The sequence below is a fragment of the Petaurus breviceps genome, unplaced genomic scaffold, assembly GCF_028583685.1.
Source record: "Petaurus breviceps papuanus isolate PSGF00001 unplaced genomic scaffold, PetGlider_PUasm1.0 183, whole genome shotgun sequence".
NCBI lineage: Eukaryota > Metazoa > Chordata > Mammalia > Diprotodontia > Petauridae > Petaurus > Petaurus breviceps.
The window spans coordinates 19483907-19509705 of record NW_027185791.1 but is presented as its reverse complement, the minus strand read 5'-3'; the positions used below and the strand labels follow the sequence as shown (position 1 = coordinate 19509705).

General features: G+C 40.7%; 1 protein-coding gene across 2 annotated transcripts in view; it reads left to right on the top strand.

The window, feature by feature from the left end:
- The window catches only part of LOC138161146 (fructose-1,6-bisphosphatase isozyme 2), a 63075-nt gene extending 37775 nt beyond the window's left edge, over window positions 1–25300 (top strand). Inside the window, exons 6-7 of one of the 2 annotated variants that reach the window (XM_069087985.1) lie at window positions 17091–17210; window positions 25256–25300. In XM_069087985.1, coding sequence (XP_068944086.1) covers window positions 17091–17210; window positions 25256–25285 — 150 coding nt within the window. In that variant the 3' untranslated portion in view covers window positions 25286–25300. Of the gene's footprint in view, window positions 1–17090; window positions 17211–20696; window positions 21123–25255 lie in introns of those variants that run through there. The other variant, XM_069087984.1, reaches the window with a different exon arrangement.
- Window positions 25301–25799: the final 499 nt, after the last annotated feature.

The window sequence follows — 25799 nt, the reverse complement described above, 5'->3', positions numbered from 1 at the left end:
TACCCTAGTGCACAGCCTCAGTCCTTTTTCAGTTCCTGGGGGCTGGAATTCTACCATGGACAGACACTATCTTAGTATCCACAGACCTTTCTGTCTCTCCATGTATATCTGATCTGGAAAAATGACCCAATGTGAAAAAGACCTATATGCAAAAAAAATATAGCAGTTCTTTTTGTGGTGACCAAGAATTGGAAATTGAGGGGATGCCCATCAATTGGGGAATTGTGGTATATAATTGTGATGGAATACTATGGAACATTAAGAAATGATGAGCAGACTGACTTTGGAAAGACTTGCATGAACTGATGCTGAGTGAAGTCAGCAGAACCAGGAGAATGTTATACACAGTAACAGCAGCATTATATGATGATCAACAGTGAATGACCTAACTTTTCTTAGCAATGCAAAGCTCTAAGACAATTCTGAAAGATTCACGATGGAAAATGCCATTTACATCCAGAGAAAGAACTATGGAGTCTGAATGCAGATCAAAGCAGACGATTTTTCCTTTTTTTTTTTTTTTTTTTGTTTCTCATGATTTTTCCCTTTGGTTCTAATTCTTCTTTGCAACATGGTTAATGTGGAAATATGTTTAATATGATTGTATGTGTATGGCCTATATCAGATTGTACCATCTTGGGGAGGGGAAGGGGAAGGAGGGAGAAAATTTAAAGCTCAGAATCTTATAAAAGCGAATGTTGAAAGCTAAAAATAGAGAAAGAAAAAAGAAAAGAAAAAAATGACCCATTGTGACTTTTCCTTAGATTTTTTTCCTCATAAGGATTTAGTCTGGTGCATTTTCTTGATCTGTTCAGAAGTTTTTTGTTTGTTTGGGGGAGGTGAGGATGGATATTACTATACTTTCTGCTGGTCCATCATCCTGGTTTTCATATACAAACATTTTTTTTAAAGGCATTAATATTAACTCTTAATAGGATTTTCTGTCCTATGAACTTCTCGGTTTCTTTACGATTAGTCTTCCTTCATTATAATAACTCTATAGTGCCTAATAAATAATTTCTCTCTCCTTTTCCTTTTCATTCATTGATAAGATTTGTAAGATTGTGGGCAAATTCAATCTTAACAGCCCGTATTAGGCTCATTCCAATATTTTAAATCATGGTTGAAAAATCAAAATCTCATTCTCAAATACCATTTCTCTAATGTTCTTTCCACTTTTCTCTTTTTCTTTTGTCTTGTGCCCTTAAATGCAGAGTAATGAAAAAAACACCACCCATGACCACAGAGATCTTTACTTTCTTGCCCAAGATTCTGTCTTTAGCAATGTTCTCCTCTTCCTTCTTTCTCAATCCTGCTTTATCTAAGGCAGTGTGACAATAGGGTCATGGGAACAAATGGGCCTGGCACGTGAGGAACTGTTCTTCGTGTATAAATAAACACGTTGTGTGACCTCATTCCTTTATTTAGTGAGCTATTTGAGGAAGTTCTTACTGAAGAACTGAGCTGTGTGTGGCCTATAGTCTAGCAGCAGCACCATTTTTATATAAGAAAGAGTAGCACATTCTTGGCAATTAAAAGACACTTTGCCTTAGAGAAAACTACATAATGAGGAGTTTCTTCAAATTTCAAAAAGGAGAAACTAGGTGGGAATACTCCTTTTATAAACTATGGAAGTTCAAGGCTTGTATGTCCCAGACTCCGCACTAAGGAGTAGTGTGTGTATGTGTGTATGTATGTGTTTGTGTGTGTGTGTGTCTGTGTGTTGTAGGTACTTCATACACAGAGTGGGAGAAGGCAAGCAGGCCTTGAGGAGGAAAATTTGAGGGTGAATAGGCTGTATTGATGGTAGACTATCCTCGAGCACAGAAATGTCAGGCACCGAGGGAAGTTCTAGGATGACCAGTAAAAGAACAGAAAGTTGGGGTGGCTGGGTGGCACAGTGAAGAGAGCACTGGCCCTGAAGTCAGGAGGAACTGAGTTCAAATTTGACCTCAGACACTTAACACTTACTAACCATGTGATTTTAGGCAAGTCACTTAACCCCAATTGCCCTGCCTTCCCCCTTCCAAAAAGATAAAAGAAAAAGAATGAACAGAAAGTCAGGGAAAGGGCTGGTTATGGATCCCATTCTATCTTGGACTGCTATAATTATTATGACATTTATCAGAATATCGAATCAAAGTCCAGTCCTTTGAAGCTTCCATCCATCGCTCCTTGTTTTCTTCTCTCTCTTGAAATCCCTGGTTTCCTACAAGATTCAGCTCAATAACTGCTTTCTATATGGAGATCCTGATGCTGCCAACTGCCCCCTAAACTGCCATTGGTGCATTTTGTTTCTGTTATGTGTAGCAGAGATGGGGGTGGGGTGGGGGGGGTGGGGGGTGGGGTTGGGGGTGGAGATGAATAAACAGGTTTGTTCAACCACTCCTAACTCCTCCCCACCCCCCAGAAAAAAAAATTGTGTTGTTTAAGTGGGTTTCTGTTCCTGTACTCCTGATGAATCAGCCCAGAAAACCAGGTAACAGGAATCAAATGCTATAGTAATTTTCATAACAAAAAGCTAATGAGCCAGTCTACTTAGATTCAGGTTCACATTCTGTGTCCTTTTGTAGGATAACAAGACCACCTGCAAACACAGGATGGTCCTGAGACCATAGGCAAGTCACTTAACCTGTTTAAACCTAACTTTCTTCATCCACCATATCCAGATAATAATACTGCAGTACCTCTCTCACAGGGTTGTATTCCAGGACTCATGAGCTATAAATCACTCCGAAACCTTTAAAGCATAATATATGTGTGCTTTGACTATTAATATTAATGAACCATATTAACAATTAACATATTAATTTTGTCATAGTAATTTATTCAACAGATTTTTTAAAACAAAAATAATAAATAGTACCTGGCATATATATATATATATATATATATACATATATATACATATATATATATATATATGTGTGTGTGTGTGTGTGCTTTAAGGTCTGTAAAACATTTTATAAATATTATTTCATTTTAAATACCTACTATGTGCAAAGCACATGTGCCAGGCACTGGGAATGTAAATTCAAAAGAGCTGTCCTCAAAGACCTTATGATTTAACAGGGTGAGGATAATAAAATATGTGAGTAACTATGATTTGAGGGGGAATGTAAAAAGAGCTCAAAGTATTATGAAAGAATTGAAAAAGGTGATATCTCTGTCATTTAGGGGCAGGTGGGGAATGTTGCTCTAAAGTCCAACTTTCAGACCTATGTGGGAAAATATAAAGAAAGGGAATCTCAACACAACTTCCTTGTCACCAGGCACTGGGCTCCATCTCCACACTCTTCCTCCCTCCCATTAATTTTTATAAGAATTCTGTTTGCCTGGGTCCTGGTATGTCTCACTAGATGGGGGAAACCGGTGGCCTTGAGGCCAAACGTGGCCTCGAAGCACAGGTTACTCATCTCTGTTTAGACTGTCCTCAGTTTTCTCAGGGATATAAGATGGTACGATGGCACAACAGTAGATTTGGTGGCCAGAGACCTGAAGGCTCTGCCTCTTCTTTAAATTCAATTTTATTTTATTGTTCGTTCCAAATTCTCTTCTTCCCTTCATCCCGTCACTCACTGTTTGAGAAGGCAAGAAGCTCTGCCTCTCTCTGTGTGGCCTTGTCCAGGTCACTTTACTCTTCTTGGTCTCACTTTCTCCGAAAATCTGTAAAATGACAGCACTGGAGAAAATGATCACTTGGGTCCATTCCCAGCTCTAAAGCCTCTGATCATAAGGGGGAAAAATGCTTTATGTAATTTTCCTTTTTGTTTGTCACAAGATAGGCTGTGAGCAGGGATTATTTGGTCAGGAGTTTGAAAAATTCTCATTTCCAGCTTATTTTCCAATCCTGATAAGAGAAGCAAAGGACAAGGTCAAGAACTACTCATATGGTCAGGCTAAAAACAATCATTAATTTGCACACCCAAGTGTGTGGCCTATGCTTGGTAAAGATCAGCACTTCCCTCATTCATCACATGTCCAGTTAGCTGCATCTGGGCTTTGATCCAGTATCAAACTCTATTGCCAAAATATCAATCTTTGTGCTAATGGAAGTCTGACACTGAAAAAAAAAATCAGTCAACGAATAAATGTCTCTTGAGCCCCTGCAATCATGTAGTGTGCTGTGCAACACATTGGAGATAATGTGGCTCAATGGAAAGAGGATGGACTCGGAGCTAGAAGGTCTGGCTTAAATCTGGGTTCTGCTGCCCAAGTCATTTCATCCTAATAAATCCTCAGGTTTCTCAACTCTAAAACGGCAGATTTGGAATGGGACTCTAAGGTTCCTTTAAACTTGATTTCGTCCATCCATGTTTATCAAGCATCTATTATGTGCTAGACACTGTGCTAAGCACTGGGGATGCAAATGTGAAAAAAGAAAGAAAGACACTTCTTTCTCTCAAGGATCTTACAATTTAATGTTGTTCAGTCATGTCCGACTCTTCATGAGCCCATTTGGGGTTTTCTTGGCAAAGATCCTGGAGTGGTTTGCCCTTTCCTTCTGCAGCTCATTTTACAGATGAGAAAACTGAGGCAAACAGGGTAAGTGACTTGCCCAAGGTTATACCAGTAACACAAAGCTAGTAAATGTCGGAGGCTAGTTTTGAGCTCAGGAAGGTCAGTATCTTTCTGACTCCAGGTCCAGCACACTATCCACTGTGCCACACAGTTACCCTAAAATTTAAGAGGGGAAGACAAAACCCAAAGGAAAGCTGGAAAGAGAAGGAAAGAATCTATCTGATTCTGGGGGTATGAGGGAGAAATCCTAAGGAGTGCAACCAGAGAGGGAAATAAAGAGATGACTGGCTTGGGTGCCCCTCCACTCAGCTCTCCACCTCTGCTCTCCAATCAGAGGGGCCCAGGGAGCAAAGGGTGGGATGGGGTGGGATTTCTAGGGCTGGTGTGATCTTGCAGAATTAAGAGGTTCCTGGAGCATGATGGATGAATCAAATCTATGATTCTCTGCCCTGAGTGAAGAGAAGTGTAAGATAAAGTGTCTGGCCCTGAGAATTTCTTTGCCAAACAGTATGTTAAATGTCGATCTTGGTAGAAACAATTAGTGCTGTTTGAGCTTGGAGGAGGGAAAGATCATTGTGAACTGCAGACTTTTCACTGTCCCAAATAAACTGTAGGATGAGATATAGTTAACTGCAAGAAGAAAGGAAGAATTAACTTTTCCTGATGGGGAAGGCCCCAATCAGCAGCAATATAATAAAGAAAGTTAAGACTGGGAGTTAAGAGACCTGGGTTCTAGTTCTGGATCTGCCGTCGCTTAGCCTTTTGGTGTCTCCTTAGTTCAAGAGTATGACAGATAACAAGGTTGCTAAGGTTTTCAAAATCTTGCAAATAGACACTTATCTTGCATGTAAAAAAAATGATTTATATCGCATAAGTATTAAAGAATGTAGTCATCTCTTTGATGGCCTGTAAAACTCCTTAGGGAAAGGCTGGTTTAAGCCTAGTAGGGCTGGCATGTGTTTCTGAATTATTGGATGGAATCGGCAATGTACAGAAGGTTTATGAATTCCCAAAAGCAAAAATAGTCCATATGTCTTCTTGCTGCTAGGAAACCATACCCTTTCCAATAAATAATTACAAATCTCAAAGTCCCCAAATCCATGGCAAGAAGTGCTCTGAATTGGGTTCCTTTAAAAGGGAGAGTTCCTTTAAAAGATCTGTGGCATATTTTATAAATATAAATTTTATTCATCTGGCGTAAAGTATAAGAACAGTCTTTTAGAGTTGTGGTCGTTGAAAGATGAAATGACTGAGGAAGCAAAGGTTTGAGCCTCTAAGATATCAATTTATTATGCATTGCATGCCAATTGCCCAACTTTCAGGGCCGGTAGCCTTCCTCAGCTTTGGCACTGGACTCCAAATGATGGGGTACCTGGGGTCTAGATCAATTTGTGAAACCAACTTGTAAAACCAGTCTGTTCAGTTGTAACTGCAATTTGTCCTTTCCCACCCTTGAGCTCTGCCCCTTCTCCCCATCCCATACTTCACCTAGGCGACACCCTGTGACCCCTTTGTTCTTACTTAATCTCTTCATTTCTTCTGGGCCTGGCCCACACCCTCCTCTGTCCTTGCCTTTTGTCTCCTTGGCCTGGCCCAAATCTTATCTAAACTGTCTATTCACATGCTCCTCCTGGTCAGCTCTGACCTTTGTCTATGCACTGAGGCCCCTCCCGTCTGGTCAGCCCTGACAATGGAAGCCCTACCCTTTAAAGGTAAAAGCTTGTACCCCTCTCACTTGCAGGTCCCCTAAAGGACTCTTGCCCGCTTCTCATGGAAGTGTAACAATAAACTTCTACAACTCTCACTCCGATTAAGCCTGAGACCTTGAATTCTTTCCAGATGATATTGTAGGTTTTCTGGTCTTAGATGAGATCAGAATTCCTGCTGAACCTATTGGGATCCCGTCCCCCATCACAAATGCAGGGGAAGGATATCAATTTATTATGCACTGCATGCCAACTGCCCAACATTCAGGGCCGGTAGTCTTCCTCAGCTTTGGCACTGGACTCCACATGCAGGGGAAGATAGATTTTTATACATTAAAAAGCAATTAATCAAATAAGAGCAGGTAATTAAGAGGAAACAAGACAACGTCAGGTGATCTGATTTCTAATTGGAGCAAAGATCAGGGACTTTCTAAGTTGGGAGAAGGAAAGTGAATGGTTGCAATTCCCTGAATTCAGAAAAATATGTATTCGGCTCCCCCAAGTGTCTATGAACAATCAAAGGAACATGGAAACGATAATTGATTGATCAGCATGGGCCCAGTTTTCAGATAAGACCTATGGGTTGAGATATATGACTGTGAAAACTCCTTCGGTCAGTCTTAGGATCTGAGTGACTTTCTGGTCAGCATAACCTATGTTATTAGTTCTTGCTGTTGAATCATGCCCACCTCTCTGTGACCCCATTTGGGGTTTTCTTGACAAAGACACTGGAGATTTACCATTTTTTTCTCCAGCTTATTTTACTGAGACTATGAGGAAATATAATATATTATATAATACAAAATAATGAGGAAACTGAGACTAACAGGGTTAAGTGACTTGCCCAGGGTCACATAGTAAGTGTCTGAGGCCAGGTTTGAACTCAGATCTTCCTGACTCCAGGCCCATCCCTCTATCCACTGCACCATCCAGCTGCCCTATAGGTCCTTAGTTAAGGGTCTATAAACAGCAGATAGAGGTGAGCCAACTTCCCAGCCACACAGGACTAAGTTCAAACAAGGCAGTAAGATTTTCTCCCAATTGAATAGTTTTGTCCCAAGACAGAAATTGTGCTAAACCCATAACTGAATAGGAAGGGAACTGAGCTAGCTCCAGAATTGAGTCACAAGATGGAAGCAGCATGCTTCACTCCATTCCCCCACCTCTTGCTTTCCCTATCCCCTCAATTCCCGCGGTTATAAGAATATTGAGAGAACTGAAGGAATTCACAAGGGAAATGGGAAGCTCTCCAGAGGGAAAATCGGAAGACAAACAGAAATAATCTAATAAGGAAGAAAGGGGAAAACTGGCCCCCTCTTCCTCAACGCCCCCCAAAACCAACCTGATGTGATGGCACAGAGAGTTCGTGAGCCAACTTGGATTTAAAAACCAGACACAGGCTCGAAGATGGAGTGAAGGCAGGTACCTAACTGAGGGTAAAGACGAGTATCCGGGAAGCTTTTCAGGATCACTAAGGCAGGAAACGCAGAAGCGGCTGTGAATGTGAAGAAACAGCTCAGGTAACAAAAAGGCTTTCGAAGCCCTGGTGCGGGCAGGAGGAAAGCATTGAAATAGGCAAAGGCCTGTTCAGTATCTACTCCCATTCTCTGGTAACAGTCTGTGCACTTGGGCAGGATTATGTGGGTGCGGTGCTTCTGAATTAGAAACACCAAGACAAAACTGAAACGAGTGTTTGTGTCCTGAGCGGATTCAGTATATGCATGAGAAAATAAATGCAAAGTCACATACAAAATCAAACTGTGAAAGAGCTAACCGGGAAGGTCAGGAAAAACCGGATTGTGGCACCTTGGAGTATGAGGAGAGAGAGGCAGGGAGAGGAGGAAGAAATGCATTCTGGATTTTGGTCACCAAGTGTACAAAGGTATGGAGGTGACAGAGGAAAATTCACATATGCGTGCCAGTCTTATTGGAGCTGAAAGCGCGCAAAGTGAGGTAATATAAAATTAAGACTAGAATGGAAGGTGGGAGCTATGTTGCAGAGGGTTTTACATACCAGAGTGAAGAGTTTGTCTCTTATCCTAGAGGCAATAGGGAGCCACTGAAAATGTTTAAGTAAAGCAATGAGAAGATTGGATCTGTATTTTGGGGTATCAATTTGGCAACTTGTTAGGAGGATGGATTAGAGAGGGGAAAGATTTGAGGCAGAAAAACGAATTATGAGGCTATTGTGCAGGGAAGAGGTTATAAAAGCCTGAACTAGAATAGAGGCCATGTGAGTAATTAGAAGAGATGTCATATAAGTAGAACGCCTTCTTAGGAGGGTAGTGAATAATGTATTTTTTTAATTGTTGTACAGTTGTTTCAGACTCTTTGTGATCCCATTTGTTTTTTTTTGTGTGTGCAAAGATACTAAAGTGGTTGGCCATTTCCTTCTCCAGCTCATTTTTACAGATGAAGAAACTGAGGCAAACAGGGTTAAGTGACTTGCCCAGGGACACACAACTAGGAAGTGTCTGAGGCCATATTTGAATTCACAAAGATGAGTCTTCCTGACTGGAGGCCTGCAGTCTATCCTGAGCCTTCTAACTGCCCATGAAAAGGAAGCATAATTAATTAACCTTTATCTTGTTTCTTTTTTTTTTTCTGCCAAGGTAAACAATCTTCATATGGTAAGGGAAAGGATTAAAACAAAACCAGTTTGCAAAGAGCTGAAGCCTAGGATAGACAGTATAAGAGAGCACCTCAATTCCCTCAGTGAGTTCAAGTCATCAGATCTTTATGAATTATATCTCCCAGGATACTCAGAGAAAGAATGGGTGTAATGGTTGAGGTGTGTTCACTGATCTTTGAAATAAGGGGCATTTTCAAAGCAATTAGTGATTAAATCTGTACTAAGACTTGTGGGACACTGTGTATTGTGGAGAGTCGGAGTGGCTCAGCAAGAATAGAGGTGGGTCCATATGTTGTCCAGATTTCCAAAAAAGGAAAAGGAGTAAAATTGTCCAGCTAAAGGCCTCTGGATTTGACTTTTGGAGATTATTATGAAAAGATTTGTTTATAAGCATTTAGAAAGAGAAGTACAGATCACTGAAAGCCAGCATGGATTCATTAAAAACAGACTACTAATTATATTCCCTTCACTGACAGAATTATATCTAGGCTGTTAGATCAGGATAATGCCATACCCACAGCATATCTAGATTTTAGCAAAACATCTGGCATTGTCATGCAAACTTTGTAGCAAAGATGGAAAATGTGGGCTAGATAACAGTACAGTTAGGTGAATTTTGAACTGGTTGAATATCCAGATTCAAAGAATCAACCTGGAGGAAGGTCTCCAGTGGAAGGTTTAGGGTTCTGTCATTGGTCTTAGTTCAACATTTTTATCAATGACTCGGATGAAAGTATAGAGGCTATGCTTTACACATTTTCCAATTATGTGAAACTGAAATGAGGACTATGTGATACATTGACTAGGCTGTTGACCTTGAAGTCATAAAGACCTGAGCTAAAAGTCTGATCTCTGATGCATATGGATTCTGTGACACTGAGCAAGCCGTTGGCAACCTTCTAATAATGTAGTGGTCACCAGTCTACATTGATGGAGAAAGCTTCCTCATTGGGAGTGCTCAATAGACTGAAATCACATGTCCAGATCCACAACAAAATAAAGCTGAAAAGGATAGTTAACATGATTAGATGATTAGAATCAGGATCCAAAACTATCTTCACAATCTAGATCAATGGACTGAATCCAATAAAATTAACTCTATTAAAGGTTTTCCAGTTGTATCTGATGACCTCATTTGGGGTTTTCTTGGCAAAGACACAGGAGTGGTGTGCCATTTCCTTTTCCAGTTCGTTATACAGATGAGGAGACTGAGGCAAACAAGGTTAAGTGACTGGTCTAGGGTCATACAGAAAGTATCTGTAGCCAGATTTGAACTCAGGAAGAAGAGTTTTCCTGACTCCAGGTCTGGCACTCAGTCCCCTATGCCATCTAGCCTCCCACATAAAGACCTCCATTTACATTAAAAAAAAAAAAATCAGCTTCCCAAGTTTAAGATGGTGGAGAACTGGCTAGATAACATGAAAATGTGAAAAATGCCTTTCATTATTGTTATCAGTTCTAATTGTCTGATAGGCACGAATGTGTGTTCATTCCAGTTAACTGATTCTACTCTATTCAATTCAATCAACATTTACTAAATACCTACTACACTGAAGACTTTGAACTGCTATTTCTAGAATAATGAGACAGAGCCATTTTTGCTGAAGTAGCTGTAACAGTGGGTGTAGATCAGAAGGCCTAGGTTCTAGTTTGAACTGTATAATATCAAAATGTAACAACACCTCCACAGAATTTACTACATCAGCAGCTTTTCCTATCCCTCCTACTCAGACTTCTCACCATTAAAAAACAAAACAAAAGAAAAAATTCCTATTCAGCAATTTCACTAAATAGGAACTACTGACTTCTTTCCTCTAGTAACTGTAAATACCAGTTTCTTCTTTTGTCTAATAAAAGAAAAAGAGGTTGGAAACATTTGGGGGAAATCAGCTTATCATTTCATTTTCAGCCTGATGTCATGGGTACCAGAGGTCTGCACAATTTCGATAAACAGCTGAAACCGTGGGTTCCTGGCTGAGCAGACTTGAAACTACTCCCATCTTTCCCCTCCATTTTTTTTCTGATTGGTTGGTTAGCAAGCTGCTTCCTTCATAACTGCACAGAATATTTAAAATCCACTCTTTTTTTTTTTTTTGTTACAGCAGTTTGGTTGACCTTGAGCATATTGTACTTTGGACAGTGTCAAGGACAAGACATTGATACTGATTTTTCTTACTAAGACATAACAGTGCTGCGAGAAGGAAAGGGGGCTTGATTTAAGCTTGAGGGTACAGTTTTGTGAAGTTTTTCCTAAAGCAAGACTCAGAATATAGACCCCTGTGGAGAGATGGAGGGGTTAACGAAAGCTGCCCTCTCAGAACTCCTAAGTTTCTGTACTGGGAGGGATCAAGTCTTGGCACCTACAGTGTAGCGGAAATAGTCTGGAGAAGTCTAAGATGGGTGGAGGGAAGTCCCACATAAATATGCAAGCAGCTTTTCTGTAATAGCCAAGAACTTGAAGGAAATTGAGTACCTATTGATTGGTAAATGGCTAAATAAATTGTGGCCTGTAAATGTAATTTAATATTATTACATCACAATGTGCGGGATAACTATATATAGGTGATTGTGTATTTCAAGGTAATGTAAGAGCTATTGGATATTAATACAATTGATTGGATTAACGATTGAGACCAAATTAGAGGTGTTTTTAGTTTGGGGAAAGGAATGGTAGTGTGAGAGGTAGCAAAGGGTTAAGTTTCTACAGAACTGCAAGAATTGCTGAAACAAGACTACTGATACAAAGTACCAGACAGTAGCCTTGGGAAGAAGTTGGGTTCCCAGTTCCCAGAGAACTCCTAGATAATACTACAAATGAAATAATGTCGAATAAAAGGAGCTGGCAGCAGCAGGTGGATTTGACCAATCAAAAAGCAGACAGCGGCCTTGGAAAACTCAGGCCCAGATAAGGACACATCTAGGTTGGACTGAAGGGGGTTCAGTATTCTGGGGTTGTTACTGCGCTTGCATAGTGGACCTCATGTATTATATATGTTATCTCACACAATTAGAGCCTCATTAGTAATAATTATGGTATGGATTGAGATTGCTTTGAGCCAATTGGTTGGCATTAATAAGAAGATTGTGAGCTTGTCTTACCAAGCAGTGGTAAGGTGGAACAGTTTAGAGGATGTGGAATTCCCATGTTAGGGTTTTATAATCGTGCCTTTGCCTTCTGTAGGGTGCTTCCCCCTTCTGGCCCTTTGTCAGATTGGGGGTGCCTTTTCTCGAGAAATCATAATAAACTCTTTTCTACTTTCTACCTTAAGAAACCTCTGAATTTAATTTGGGCAAGGGTCTTTACTGTCCCAAACATTAACAAAGTGAATACTGAAATGTCAAATAAATTTTAGAAGACAGACTTAATCAGAAGAATAATTTGCATAATGGGCACAGTGACTTCAACATTAAAAAAACTTTTAGAACTCTGATCAATGCCTGACTCTGAGAACTGACAGTGGGCTGGCTCTAAGCACAGAATGAGAGTTTTCATGACATTTTCAGGTAAGGGAGAGTTTGGAGGGGAACTAACAGTGCTTTTTAAAAAAGCACATACATAAAACTTCCCTTCTTTTTTCCTTCTTCCTTCTGCTTTCTTTCTCCTTTTCTTCTTCTTCTTCTTCTTCTTCTTCTTCTTCTTCTTCTTCTTCTTCTTCTTCTTCTTCTTCTTCTTCTTCTCTTCCTTTGTCTCCTTCCTTTGTCTCCTTCTTCTCCTTCTCCTCCTCCTCCTCCTTCTTCTTCTCCTTCACTTAACCCTGTTTGCCTCAGTTTCCTCATCCATAAAATGAGTCTGGGAAGGAAATGACAAACTACTGCAGTATCTTTGCCAAGAAAACCCCAAATGAAGTTGCAAAGAGTTGGACTCCACTGAAAAAATGACCAGACTACCACAAACATAATTCAAACCTACCTCCCTTAAGATCAGTGTTTTTCCTGACTAAGCACTTTCCTGGCCTTTCATATGTCTATACAGATAACCATTCTCTTGATGGGCAAGTCACTTAACTTTGGACTTCAGTGTCTTCATCTGTAAACTAATGGGGTTAGGGTAGATGACCCCTAAGGTCACTTCTAGCTTTAACTCTATTAGAGGTATCCCATTCACCATTTCTAGAAACAAAAACAACTAAACTCTTCATCTGTTCACTAAAACAAACCGACATCATAAAACATGCGCCAGCTCAGGAAATCTTGACTTTTCAAACTTATGTGGTTCTCTCCAGGCCTGGGAATATTCATTTCTCAGCATCATTCTTTGGTCACCTGGGCTTGAAAAGAAAAACAAAACAGGAAGGCCAGCCAGGGTCTTGAGGTCTGGGCTCAAGCTGGCCTAGACAAGCATAGAATCTCTTTGCTATGTCCTTATAACCCCCATGGTCACTGAGGGTGAGGGGGGAAAGTCCAAGGAGAATGTGCCAGAATGTCAGTTGAAATGCTCAGGAGTATAGGTGGAACTTTTGTATGGCACTTCTAGCCTACTGAGGCAAGGTTTTTTGTGGCTCAGCTGCCAATTATCTTTGGTACAGCTCTGCAGTCAGACTACCAAGGCATCAACAAATTGCAGCTGACTGCCTTTATCAAGGTCCAGAGCATATGTTTTACCAGGAGGTGAGATCGACTATATGTTAACCTCAATGAGAAATGTTGTGCTGCAGCCTTTGCTGTGTTTAAGGTACTTCTAAGCCTTTTCTAAATACAAAACAAAGGACTGATGATCGAAAAAGCTTTCCAGGGTTTCTGGATAGTGAAAAGAAAATACAAATGGGCAGCAGAATAGGAAAAAATATCAATTGTAAAGTGAGGCAGCTAGGCAGCACAGTAGAAGACATAGCTGTGTGATCTTAGGCAAGTCACTTAACTTCTGTCTGACTCAATTTCCTCAAATGTAAAATGGTGATAATAATAGTACCTATCACCCAGGGTTGTTGTAAGAAGCAAATGAAATAATACTTTTAAGTGCTTTGCACAGTAGACATTGTAGACATTTAAGGTACAAGAACCTTTTTTAAAGTTTTATTGATGACTTTAAAAAAAATCACTGTAATTTCCTCTAGTATCCCTCTTTCTCTCCTAAGAGGGGTTATCACCATGACAAATTTGTTATTGAGTCATTTCAGTCATACCCAACTCTCCAAGACTCCATTTGGGGTTTTCTTGGCAAAGATGCTGGAGTGGTTTGCCATTTCCTTCTCCAGCTTATTTTACAGATGAACTGAGACAAGCAGAGTTAAGTGACTTATCCAGGGTTACAAAGCTAGTAAGTATCTGAAGTCAAATTTGAACTCAGGTCCTCCCAACTTCAGGGCTGGTACTCTATCCACTGTGCCCACCTAGCTGCCCCATATATAATAAATAGTATTTTTTAAAGACAACAAGAAAAAGAAAAAAATCTGCAAATCGATCAACATATTGAAAAAGACAGAAAATATGTGCCATGTATGTACAACACTTGTGGACTTATCTGCAAGGGGGTTGAGGGTGGGAGTATCTTCTCCTCTCCTTTCTTTATGCCACGCTCACTTTGATCTGTGTGTGTGATTGCTCTTCCCAGTTACATTGTTGTAGTTGTTGAGCGTGTTTTCTTCCCTCTCTTTACTTTCCTCTGCATCCGTTCCTGTCGATCTCTCCATGCTTCCATGCTTTTCTGTGCTCATCATGTTTGTCACTTCATACAGCACACCCATGGACCACAATTTGTTTAGCCATTTCCCAATTGATGGGCTTCTACTTGTTTCCAATTCTTCGTTAATCACTAAAAGTGCTGCTATATATACTTTGGAGTATATAGGGATCTTTTGTTCTCATCAATGGCTTCCTTTGGGCATTAGACCAGTAACTGAGTCTCTAGTACAAAGGGTATGAAAAGTTCAGTCACTATTTACATAGTGGCAAATTGATGGGCATAGACTTTGTTTTCAATTCTTTGCTTTCACAAAAAGTGCTACGACAAATATTTTGGTATGTATGGGGATTTCTTCTTATCAGTGGCCTCCTTTGAGTGTACATCTAGTAATGGAATTTCTACATCAAAGAGTTTGGAAATTGAGTTACTTGCATAATTCTGAATAGCTTTACAAAATGGTTATGCTAAATCAGTTCCACCAACAATGCGTCAGTGTACTCATCCTTCCACACCCCCTCCAACATTGACTATTACCACTTTTTTTCATCTTCACCAGTTTCCAGGGTGTGAGATAAAGTCTCAGGGATTTTTGATTTTCATTCCTTTCATTATTGGTAAAACAGATTTTTAACAATATTATATTATTAACTGTCGTTAGGCATATTTTCCTCTCAACATCCATGTACTCTTATTTCATGACAGACAGAAGTCAAGGTTTCCATTGTTCCAATGCTGCAAAGTCAACCTATTTGTTTACATTCCCTTGCAAAGAAATTTTAGTCATTGTCCAGTTGAATTGAAGTTCAAACAAAAATTTTTATTATTCTCAGAGGCCTGAGAAAATCTGGGAACAAGATCAAGCCAAGGCATAGATGCTAGGACTTTCTAAGCTGTCTGAAAAAAATGTTATCCTTTTTTTTTTTTTTTTGGCTTTTTGGAGGGCGATTGGGGTTAAGCAACTTGCCCATGGTCACATGGCTAGTTTTTGTGTTGTGTCTGAGGCTGGATTTGTACTCAGATCCTCCTGACTCTAGGGCCAGTGCTCTATTCACTGCGCCACCTAGCTGCCCCAAAAATGTTCTCTTTCAACAGTTGTTCTGAATTAAGTACAAATACTGTACAAAAATTATACAGGCATGAATATGTTTGACTTTCTTTTCTACATAGGGTTCACTTTGACATGGCAACAGATTGCTACCAGAGCTGGGAAGCTGTCATTTAGTTATTATGTTTTTTAAAGCAATTGGGGTTAAGTAACTTGCTCAAGGTTACACGGCCAGTTATTATTTCTGGGTGTGGTGCTGAGTATCTGAGCCCGGATTTGATCCAGGTCATCCCGACACTGGAGCCGGTGCTCTTACTCGCTGAGCCACCTGGCTGCCCCCTGTCATGTAGTTATTAACCTTTTTTTGGGCCATGGACCCCTTGGCTGGCCAATCTGGTGAAGTCTATGAACCCCTTTTCAGAATGAGCTTTTTAAGTGCATAAAGTAAACTTTATATAAGACTACAGAGGAAATCAATTGTGTCAAGACACTATTTTCAAAATATTTTTTAAAATAAGTCTGTAGGCCCCAGGTTAAGAATTTCAGCAAGATGTCCCCTTCTTGTTGATCTATAATTTGTTTACACAAACAGAGCAAACAAGGATAGAGACATTTCCATGCAAGTTTATATACTGACAGATACCTAGGCATTGAGGGAATTGTTCAAGGGAGGGGCAGGTACTGTGAATGACATAGCAGCTTTTTTAAAACCAGCAATTATGCAACCAGAGTGTGGATAATATATCATTAATGATGCAAAAGGCAAAGTGAAAAGCAATCTCCCTACCCTAAAAGAGCTTACATTCTTTTTTTTTAAAAAGCAATCGGGGTTAAGTAACTTGCTCAAGGTTACACGGCCAGTTATTTCTGTGTGTGTTGCTGAGTATCTGAGCCTGGATTAGATCCAGGTCATCCCGACACTGGAGCCGGTGCTCTTACTCACTGAGCCACCTGGCCACCCCAAGAGCTTACCATCTGCTAAAAATGGCTATCATTGACATTCCTTGATAGGGAAGTAAGATGCCCCGACTACTTTTATGCCCATCTCATGGTTTTATTTACTTTGTTTCACACCAATTCATTTCAGTTCAATTTGTTTCAATTGTAGTAAGAACGCTTGAAATCAGAAGGCCTCATTTCAAATCTGGGCTCTGCCCCTTTGAGTCTCAGTTTCCTCATCTGTAAAATGGAGATAGTGATACCTGTGCTGTCTCCCTCACAGAGCTGTAGTGAGCATATACTGACATAATGTATGTAAAAGGGCTTTAAGAATCATAAAGTACCAGATAATGAATATAAATAAATATAAACTATTATTATATAGTTTATATATTATATACCATATTACGCTATCATGTGTTACTATGTAGATGAATATAAGCTATTATTATTAAATAGTCTGGAAGTATGGGGAAGAAGGCAGAATGGAGAGAAAGAAGTCTTGCCCTTAGGAAAGCTAAGACTTAACTCCGTTTGAGATCTGAGTTTTCCCTAAGCAAGGCTTGGCGTCTGTTAATTGCCCGGCCCACTAGTAACAGCACTTTTTCTTTCTGCATCTTTTAGGATGGCAGTGCTCCCTATGGGGCCAGGTATGTGGGATCCATGGTCGCTGATGTTCACCGTACCCTGGTCTATGGAGGGATCTTCATGTACCCAGCGAATCAGAAGAGCCCCAAAGGGAAGGTAAACCCTTTTCAGCTTTCCCCTGCTTTTGGTAACTCCAGTGTTTGTGTCTCTACCAGAGAACAATCAGAGGGAAATAAAAATAGGGAAAACTCAATAGTGAATGCCAAGATTCTGGAGAAAAAACAAGTGGGGAAGGCAGAGGTGTCTGGTGCCTAGAATGCCTTCCTCACCTACTCACATATAGCTTAAGAAATCTTTCTTACAACCTTGAGCAAGTTACTTAACCCCCATTGCTTTAAAAAAAATTTTTTTCTTACGATTCAAAGTTCAACTCAAATATTTCTTTGCGAGGGAAACAAGTTTCCTCTTCCACTGACCCCTGCCAGTCTGAAATGATATTTCCTTCCCTCTGACTTTGCTAAGCATTTCCCCTCCCTCTTTAGTTAAGGCTTAACTGCATGCACTGGGCATTTTTGTAGGTAGCACATGGGGTATTGTTGAGTAATTCAGTTACGTCCAACTCTTTGTGACCCTGTGGATCATAGCACGTCAATACTATTCATGGAATTTTCTTGGCAAAGATATTAGAGTGGTTTGCCATTTCCTTCTCCAGTAGATTAAGGCAAGGAGAGGTTAAGTGACTTGCCCAGGGTCATACAGCTAGTCAGTCTGAGGCCAGATTTAAATTCATGTCTTGCTGCTTCTAGGCCCAGCCCTCTATCCACTGAACCACCTAGCTGACTCAGCACTTGTGTTTCTTCCACCTTGTCATGGATCCCCCTAGACAAGCTTCTTTAGGTTCAAAGTACTCTAAGGGGCTCAAAATCATAAATCAGTAACTGCACCAATGCTTTTGGCTATTAAGTAAATATATTCAGCAGAATAACATAACATAAGGAGGCAGTAATAGGACATTTCCTTTATAAAACTGGGGCACGGTCTCCCACAAATACTCACCAGGAAATGCACACACATAGAGGGAATGTGTTGGGGGCACATGTATGGAGGAGTAACTCACTCCTTCCGATACCTTTCAGGGATGTTGTGGTGCTTCTCAGGGACCTTCCCCCACCGCTCTCACGCGGCATCCAGACTTTGACACGTGTGTAGTCTCTGTCAGGTGTTTTCTCCTGCTGGTCTCACAAGATTACGCCAGGCAGTGCTTTGAGGGCAGATTACCATCTAGCCACATTTTCTGATCTTGTGTGATTGTTGTCTGTGTTCTCCCTTAGGTCTTCTATGATCTAGTTAGCAAGAGGGAGGCCTTCCCCTAGGTCTTTTTCTATTTCATGGATACCAGTGCAACACTGAAAAGATGTCTGTTTTTTGGCTGTTTTACTCTTATTACGTGATTACTTATCTTCTTTTCATAGACTGTATTCTATATGTCACTTTTGGGGCATAAATAATTATTAGGCATATGTAGCAGTCTACTTATGCTCACTCTGAATCTCTCTGTCCCCCTTTGGGCCATTTCTAACATTCATTCTCTGCTCACCACAATTTCTGAATTATACAAAATTATTCCATCAACATTTTTTAATTGTGAAGGGTTTTTTCCTACATTTCTTTCAATTCAATCAGTCAGTAAAATATTAATTGTCTGCTATGTGCCAAGCATTGTGCCAGATATTGGGCGTGCAAATGGGCATGGCCTCAGACAAACCGAAACCTGGGAAATAATTTAGAAAGAACAAGATCCCCCACTGTATCCTGGGCCGTTTCAACCTTTGCCTTGGCACTGGACTTTGATGATTGGAGGAGAGAGTGAGGCTGATGACTTTGCACAGCTCTGTCCCTCTCATGTACAATTTATGCACAAGTCAAGACATCACCCTCATGATGTCATCAGCCTTGAAGGATGAACTACGATAGCTTGGTCAGTTCCGTGAGTACTAATTTTCCTTCCAGGTAATGCTCCACTGGGCACAAGTCTGTGAAGCTTCTCTAAGCTTCCAGCTTCTGGCCTAAACTGGAGCGCTTAGCTAAGGTAAGGTGAGAGAGTACACTTTGCCACCCGACTCATAGCTCAACATCCAGAATCTTAAATTGTAGACATTATAAAGGCAAGGCCTTCACAACTCAGCCATTGGGCGGTGGGAAAACCTTCAGAAACTTTTCTCACCTATGAGGTCAATCTCTTAGTTCTTAGAGCCTTGGATATAATAGGTATTTCCTTTCGAAAAGCAGATTCATCCACTCCAACTTGATGCCCTTTGGAACATAGACCAGCCAAGCAGCCATCTAAGCAATGCCTACAGGCCCTAAGTCTACACTTCCTTTTCACCAGTGGCAGAGTCTATCTAAAGTCTCCTTCTGACTTAGGATCAGACAATGATCATAACTCCCTACCTAATGTCTAATTACTAAACTGCACCCATTTAACATGGTTTTTTCCCTTAGATTTCTCTTTTAACAAGCATCAAGGACCCTCTTCCTCTGAGCATTTCTGGTTTGTTTTCTAAACTCCAAGATTCCTTTTGGTCAGCCATGAAAATGAATTGGGACCCGGCTGGGAGAGGGAGTAGGGAATGCAAATAAAACTGCTTAGAATGAACTTCTTCAGGGCAGGTATCTCTGTCTACTTCAGTCCTTTATCCCAGATTTAATAACATTTCTATAGCACTTACTAAGTGCCAGGCACTGTGTTAATCACTGTAACAATTATTATCTCATTTAATCCTCACAACAATCCTGGGAAGCAAATGCTATTATTATCCCCATTTTACAGATGAGAAAACTGAGGCAAATAGGTTAAGTGACTTACCCAGGGTCACAAAGCTCTTAAGTGTCCCAGGTCAGATTTGAATTCACAAAGATGAGCCTTCCTGACTCCAGGTCTGGCACGCTCTCCACTGTACCACCTAGCTGCCTCTGCTTTCTACCTTTAATCCGTGAATGTGTCTCTCCTCGAATCTTTTTGGGCTTTGAGCCTACAATTTTAAGATAACTTTACCATGATATTAAATCAGGCTGAATGAGGAGAAAGGTATCACCTACAGAGTCACAATAAAGAGAAGACCATGAAAACAAAGAAGTCAGTTTTTCAGATCAGTTATTCCTCACAAGGGTCCCTCTTCTTTCACAGAAGATGATTATTTTGGTCAACCTGTGCTATGATTTCCTGCATGATGATCTTATTGCATTGGTCATGATGACATTTTACTTACATGAGAGGGGAATTATCCTCATTAGTCAGGCCTTAGGCCCTGAACAGGAGCGTTTATCTCCAGGGGAGCTTGGTCCTCACCTCTCCTTCCTATTCAGGTGGCAGATGTGCCAAAAGGCATGAAGAGCAGAAGTCCTGACTGCTGTCATTTCCTCCCAGGCTGATTGGCTACTGGTCTAGTGGGGACTCTATAGACATTGAGATGAGTGCCAGTTGGCAGTTCCATCTCTCCCTGGGGGCCCAATTTCTGGCAGTTCTCATAAAAATGTTAGAGAGACAAAGTGGGTGGGACAATCCCAATTCTACCACGTGTTGTAAGAAAGAGTGGGGTTTCCAAGTCCTTTTGTCATGTGTATGGGTATGTCTCCCTGCAGCTCCGGCTCCTTTATGAGTGCAACCCAATGGCCTTCATCATAGAACAGGCAGGGGGGGTAGCTACCACAGGAACCCAGCCAGTACTGGAAGTGAAGCCAGAAGCCATCCACCAGAGAGTCCCTCTCATTCTTGGGTCTCCAGATGATGTGCAGGACTATTTGGCTTGTGTTCAGAAACATCAGCAAAGTGGCCAAGATGGACGCTAACTCTGCTTTGTTTCCTCTTCCGTTCTCAAATGCTATAAATTATCCAGTGTCCAGCACTCCCTGTCCTGAATGAATATTGTTTGGAGAAGATAACAAGGGTAACTTGATATGTACCTTGGAACAGAGAGGTTAAAAATGAGCTCCTGAAGCCAGGTCGTGAAACAATGTCTCAGTGGAAGGTGGTTTAAAACAAAATAAAACACGATGGCTTTGTCTTGATTTCTGTCCTATCAGGGAAATAAAGAGTCTTGGGATGCTACATTTGCTAACACACATACACGCATGCGTGCGACAACAGCTGGCAGCTATTCACATGCTGACAGGCATGAGAGTGTCCTTAGATTTCACTACTATTGATTTTGAAATTTGAATCTGACCTACTCTTTGGTGGCTGAATTTTTTTCTTTTTCATGTAATATACAAGTATGTGTATATGTATATATGTGTGCGAATATACACATGTATATATGTATACACACATGTATTTTAAATAGTCAATGCTTTTTCTTGGAAAACATTTTTGTCCTTTCTTCTAGAAAGTTTTGCTTTTCAGTGGCTCAGGACAAGTTCTGAAGTCTCTGATGTGATTTTTTTTGAGGGGCAGCTGGGTGGTCCAGGGATAGGGCACCAGACCTGGAGTCAGATCTGACTTCAGCCACTTACTAGCTGCATGATCTTGGGAAAGTCACTTAATTCGGTTTGCCCTAGTTTTCTCATCTGTAAAATGAGCTAGACAAGGAAATGGCAAACTGTTCTAGGATCTTTGCCAAGAAAATCTCAAATGGGGTCATGGAAAGTCGAACAAGACTGAAAAACAACTGAACAATAAACAACATGCTTTGGCCTTGAGTGACCAATAAAACCTTGCCTGAATGGCAGAGTTGGTCAGTCATTTAAAAACTATTGCTTCTTTTTTTGCTGCTTCTTGGCCTTTCTTATTTATATTTTGTATGAGAGACTTGGACAACATGTCCACATGTTACAGTGTAAAAGAGTTTAAAACCAGAGGCAAATGATCCTTGTTCATTATCCTCACCCTCAGAAACAGCCTGAGCAAAACTTTTGAAACACCTTGCACCCCAATACCTTGGGCCGCCCCTGAACCTCAGCAGTGGGACCCTGGGCAAGTCAATTAACTTCTCTGGGTTCCACTTTCCTCATCTGTAAAATGAGGGTTTAGACTGGACACCCTCTAAGATCCATTTTAGCCCTGCACCTGTGATCCAATGAATTGATCAAGATGACCTTTCATTCAAGTTTTGAGCACTCATGGGCCTAAAGAGAGGAAGCTGTTGCTCTCTGGTTTGCTGGAACAGGATTTCACAGGAGTTCGAGCTTCAAATGCATAGAAATCATCTGGACCTCAGAGTGGAGACAGAGCTGGTAGGGGCTTTGAAAACCATCTAATCCAACCCCATCCTTTTGCAAAGTAGAAAACTGAGGCCCAGGGAAGGGAAGCACTTGCCTGCAGTTACAAAGGCAGTAAGTGACAGAGACAGGATTTTGCAGTATTATTTTTCAATCCAACCTCAGCATTTCAAAGAGGAGAAAACTAAGGCCCAGAGGCAAAATACCTTCCCCCAAATCACACAGATAAAAAGCAGAGAAAGAATTTTTAACTCAGGCCCTCCAACTCCAAATCCAGGAATTTTTCCCATATAACATTCATTTTTTTTTATTAACAAAAACCTGCCATTCTCTCCCTAAAAAAAACAAACCCTGTCACAAAAATATACAATCAAGCAAAACAAATTGCTGCATTGACCATATTCCCCCAAAACATGTCTCAATCTGTACTCTATCAGGAGGTGAGTGGCACACATGCTTTCTTATGACTCCTTTGGAATGATGGTTGGTCATTTTGTCAAGTGAGTTCCCAAGTTTTTCAGAGTTGTTTGTCTTTACAATCTTGTTGTTATGGTATATTGTTGCCTGGTTCTACTTACTTCACTCTTTATCAATTCGTGTAAGTCATTTCAGGTTTCTCTGAAACCATTCCCTTCATTATTTCTTATAGCACAATACTATTACATCACACTTAGAAGGTAAGTAGGTGGCCGAATGGATAGCACAGTAAGACCTGAATTCAAATTTGGTCTTATACACTGCTATTTAACCCTGGGTAAATCATTTAACGTATTTGCTTCAGTTTCCTCAACTGTAAAATAGTACTTTCTCCCAGGACTGCTGTGAGTATCAAATGAGATAATATTTATGAAGCATCTGTAACACAGTAGGCACTATATAAATGCTAGCTGTTATTTTTATATTCATATACTGGCACTTGTTCAGTCATTCCTCAGATAATGAGTTCAGTTTCTAATATGTTGCCACCACAAAAAGACCGGCTATAATATTTTTGTACATTTGTACAATGGTTCTTTTTGTCTGATTTCCTAACAGTGGTATCACTGGGTCCAAAAGTATGTGCAGTTTAACAACTTCTTGAGCACAGTAAGATGATGGCACAGTTCTACAAAACTGTTTCCCCAGAGTTCCTCCAGTATTTGAAATTTTCCCTTTTTTGTCAGCTTTGCCAATCTGATGAGTGGGAGGTACAACTTCACAGTTATTTTAATTTGCATCTGTCTAATTTTTAGTGATTTAGAGCATTTTATATGGTCATTGATCACTTTGTATTTCTTCCTCTGAACATCATTTGATTTGTTTAATAACTTTCTTCCGAAGACCTCAGAAATTTCCACATCTATAATCTCTTCACCTCCATTATTTCATTTTTAGAACAATATCTCAGAAGGGGGGAAAAGGATCACTATCATTTTCTTCATTTTGTAAACTGAGAAAACTGACGTAAAGAACGCTTGAGTCAAGTCCCTTTACAATAACACCCAAGGTCCCAGGGAGCTTGTGAGGAATGACATTTCCCAAGTAATTATACTATGCTGTTTCTCTCTTGTTAATCATATGACTTCTTTCTTGGAAGGCTTGATAATCTGTTCACAAACCATCTTCTTGGAAGTTAAACTGAAACCACATGACAACATCCTGTGACACAGTCACATTGCAAAAGCTACCTGGAAAAAACAGCGTAGAACCCAAATCGGGGTATACGAGAGAACTCATTGCAAATATTTCTTTGATGTGGTGGCTTGTATTTATGTCCATATTTTTAGTGTTAAAAAGATCATTGGTATTTCTTTAAGTTTCTGAGAAGTTGAACAAGTTGCCTAAATTTATGCAGCTGCAGAATTTTTCAAGTAGTTGAGTTGTTGTCATAACCAATTCTAATCCATTGGCTTGCCACCCTACTTCCTTCACAAATACCATATTCTTTCTATACCTGGTAAGAAAAAAAAAAGGCATTGGAGGGGAGGCGGAGGGTATTTAATTTCATTAAAGGAGATACTATTAGTGTGGAAGAAGGTACCAGTGTTAGAAAACAGGTTGTAACGTGCCTCTTGTGAATCAGCTAAGATGTTTATGTGTTTTGGTTTGCATGTGGCCTCTTAATGGCATCAATGCCTCTGGCTGCCATGTGCTTATTTCCGTCTTAGGCCTGCACTCAATCATTCCTCAGTGTTCTCTTTTGCTGGTGGGAGTTGGAATCATCAGGAGGGTGGGTGAGAATTTAAACTTCTAGATACCACATCCCCTGCTTTTCCCAATTCTGACAGCACTCTATAGATTCCTGAGTCTCCAAAGGAAATGGTTCCCTGCATCTGAAAGAAAAAGACAAGAAATGCTGTCTACCATTATAAAGCCATGACTTGCACTTCAAACTTCTTTTTCCCTAATGTTCCTGGTCTTTTTCAGTGTGGACTTAATCTAGTTTAAAAATACATATATCAACTGCCTACTATGGGCAGGCATTGGGCTTTATTGTGGGGATGAAAATGACAAAGTGATTGCCCTCAGTTTGCAGCGCCCAGATAAGTATAGTACAGGGCAGAGTAAGACAGGAGACAAAGATCCAGGCAAAGTGTCCTAGGAAAATCCGAAGTGAGAGAGAATAATTTTAGTTGGAGGTTAGGGGAAGAATCAGGGAAAGCTCCTGGGATCTGAACCAAATCCTGAAATGGATTCTGAAAGATAAAGCCCTGGTGTAGGCTACGGATTTATGTGACAAACTAGGATTTCAGAGGGAAGAAGAGATTCTAGAGATGAGTAAGTCAGCTGAGAGGAGTCAGCTGGGGGGGGGTGCAGTGGATGGTGTGCTGGGTCTGGAGACCCTGGGCAAGTCACTTAACCTTGTTTGCTTCAGCTCCTCATGTATAAAATAAGCCAGAGAAGGTAATGGCAAACCACTGCAGCATCCCTGCCAAGGTCCCCAAATAGGACCGCAAAGAGTCAGAAACATTGAACAATAAAAGGTCTGATTCTTATTTTTCCAGAAGAGGGGTTGTAAGGGTTATGGGATTTAAAGATCTTTCATACCCCATTGGACTTGCTGACGTAGCAGGAAGGGGCGGAGCAAGAGGAAGCGGAAGCCAAACTAGAGTTCCTGCGGTGGCTGGCGGTGGTGGCGACGGCGGCAGCAGCAGCAGAGGCAGCGGCAGCGCAAAGCCCTTTTTGAGTTAGCCAGAATTTCTGCTAAGGACTCCTGCTGAGGACTGCCAGGGGCCGGAGCTGCTGGGAGTGCGCTTCCCGGACGCTGGGTGGTTGCTGTGAGTGGGGAGAGGAGGACCTTTGCCTGAGGTAGCCTGTTCTGTTTTAAAGGCTTGAAAATGTGGGTGCTTTCTACTTTATCTACCTGTGCCAATATCATAACTACTCTGATGGCTTTCACTTTCTGGTTTGGGGACTCAGTCTTTTGGTATCTTAATAAATTTTCTAGTTTATTTCCCCATATGGCAAGCATGATGTATTTTGTGATGGATAATTATATCAGCATATTTGTAATCTCCATAGGCATTGTGAATATGGCATTGCTGATAC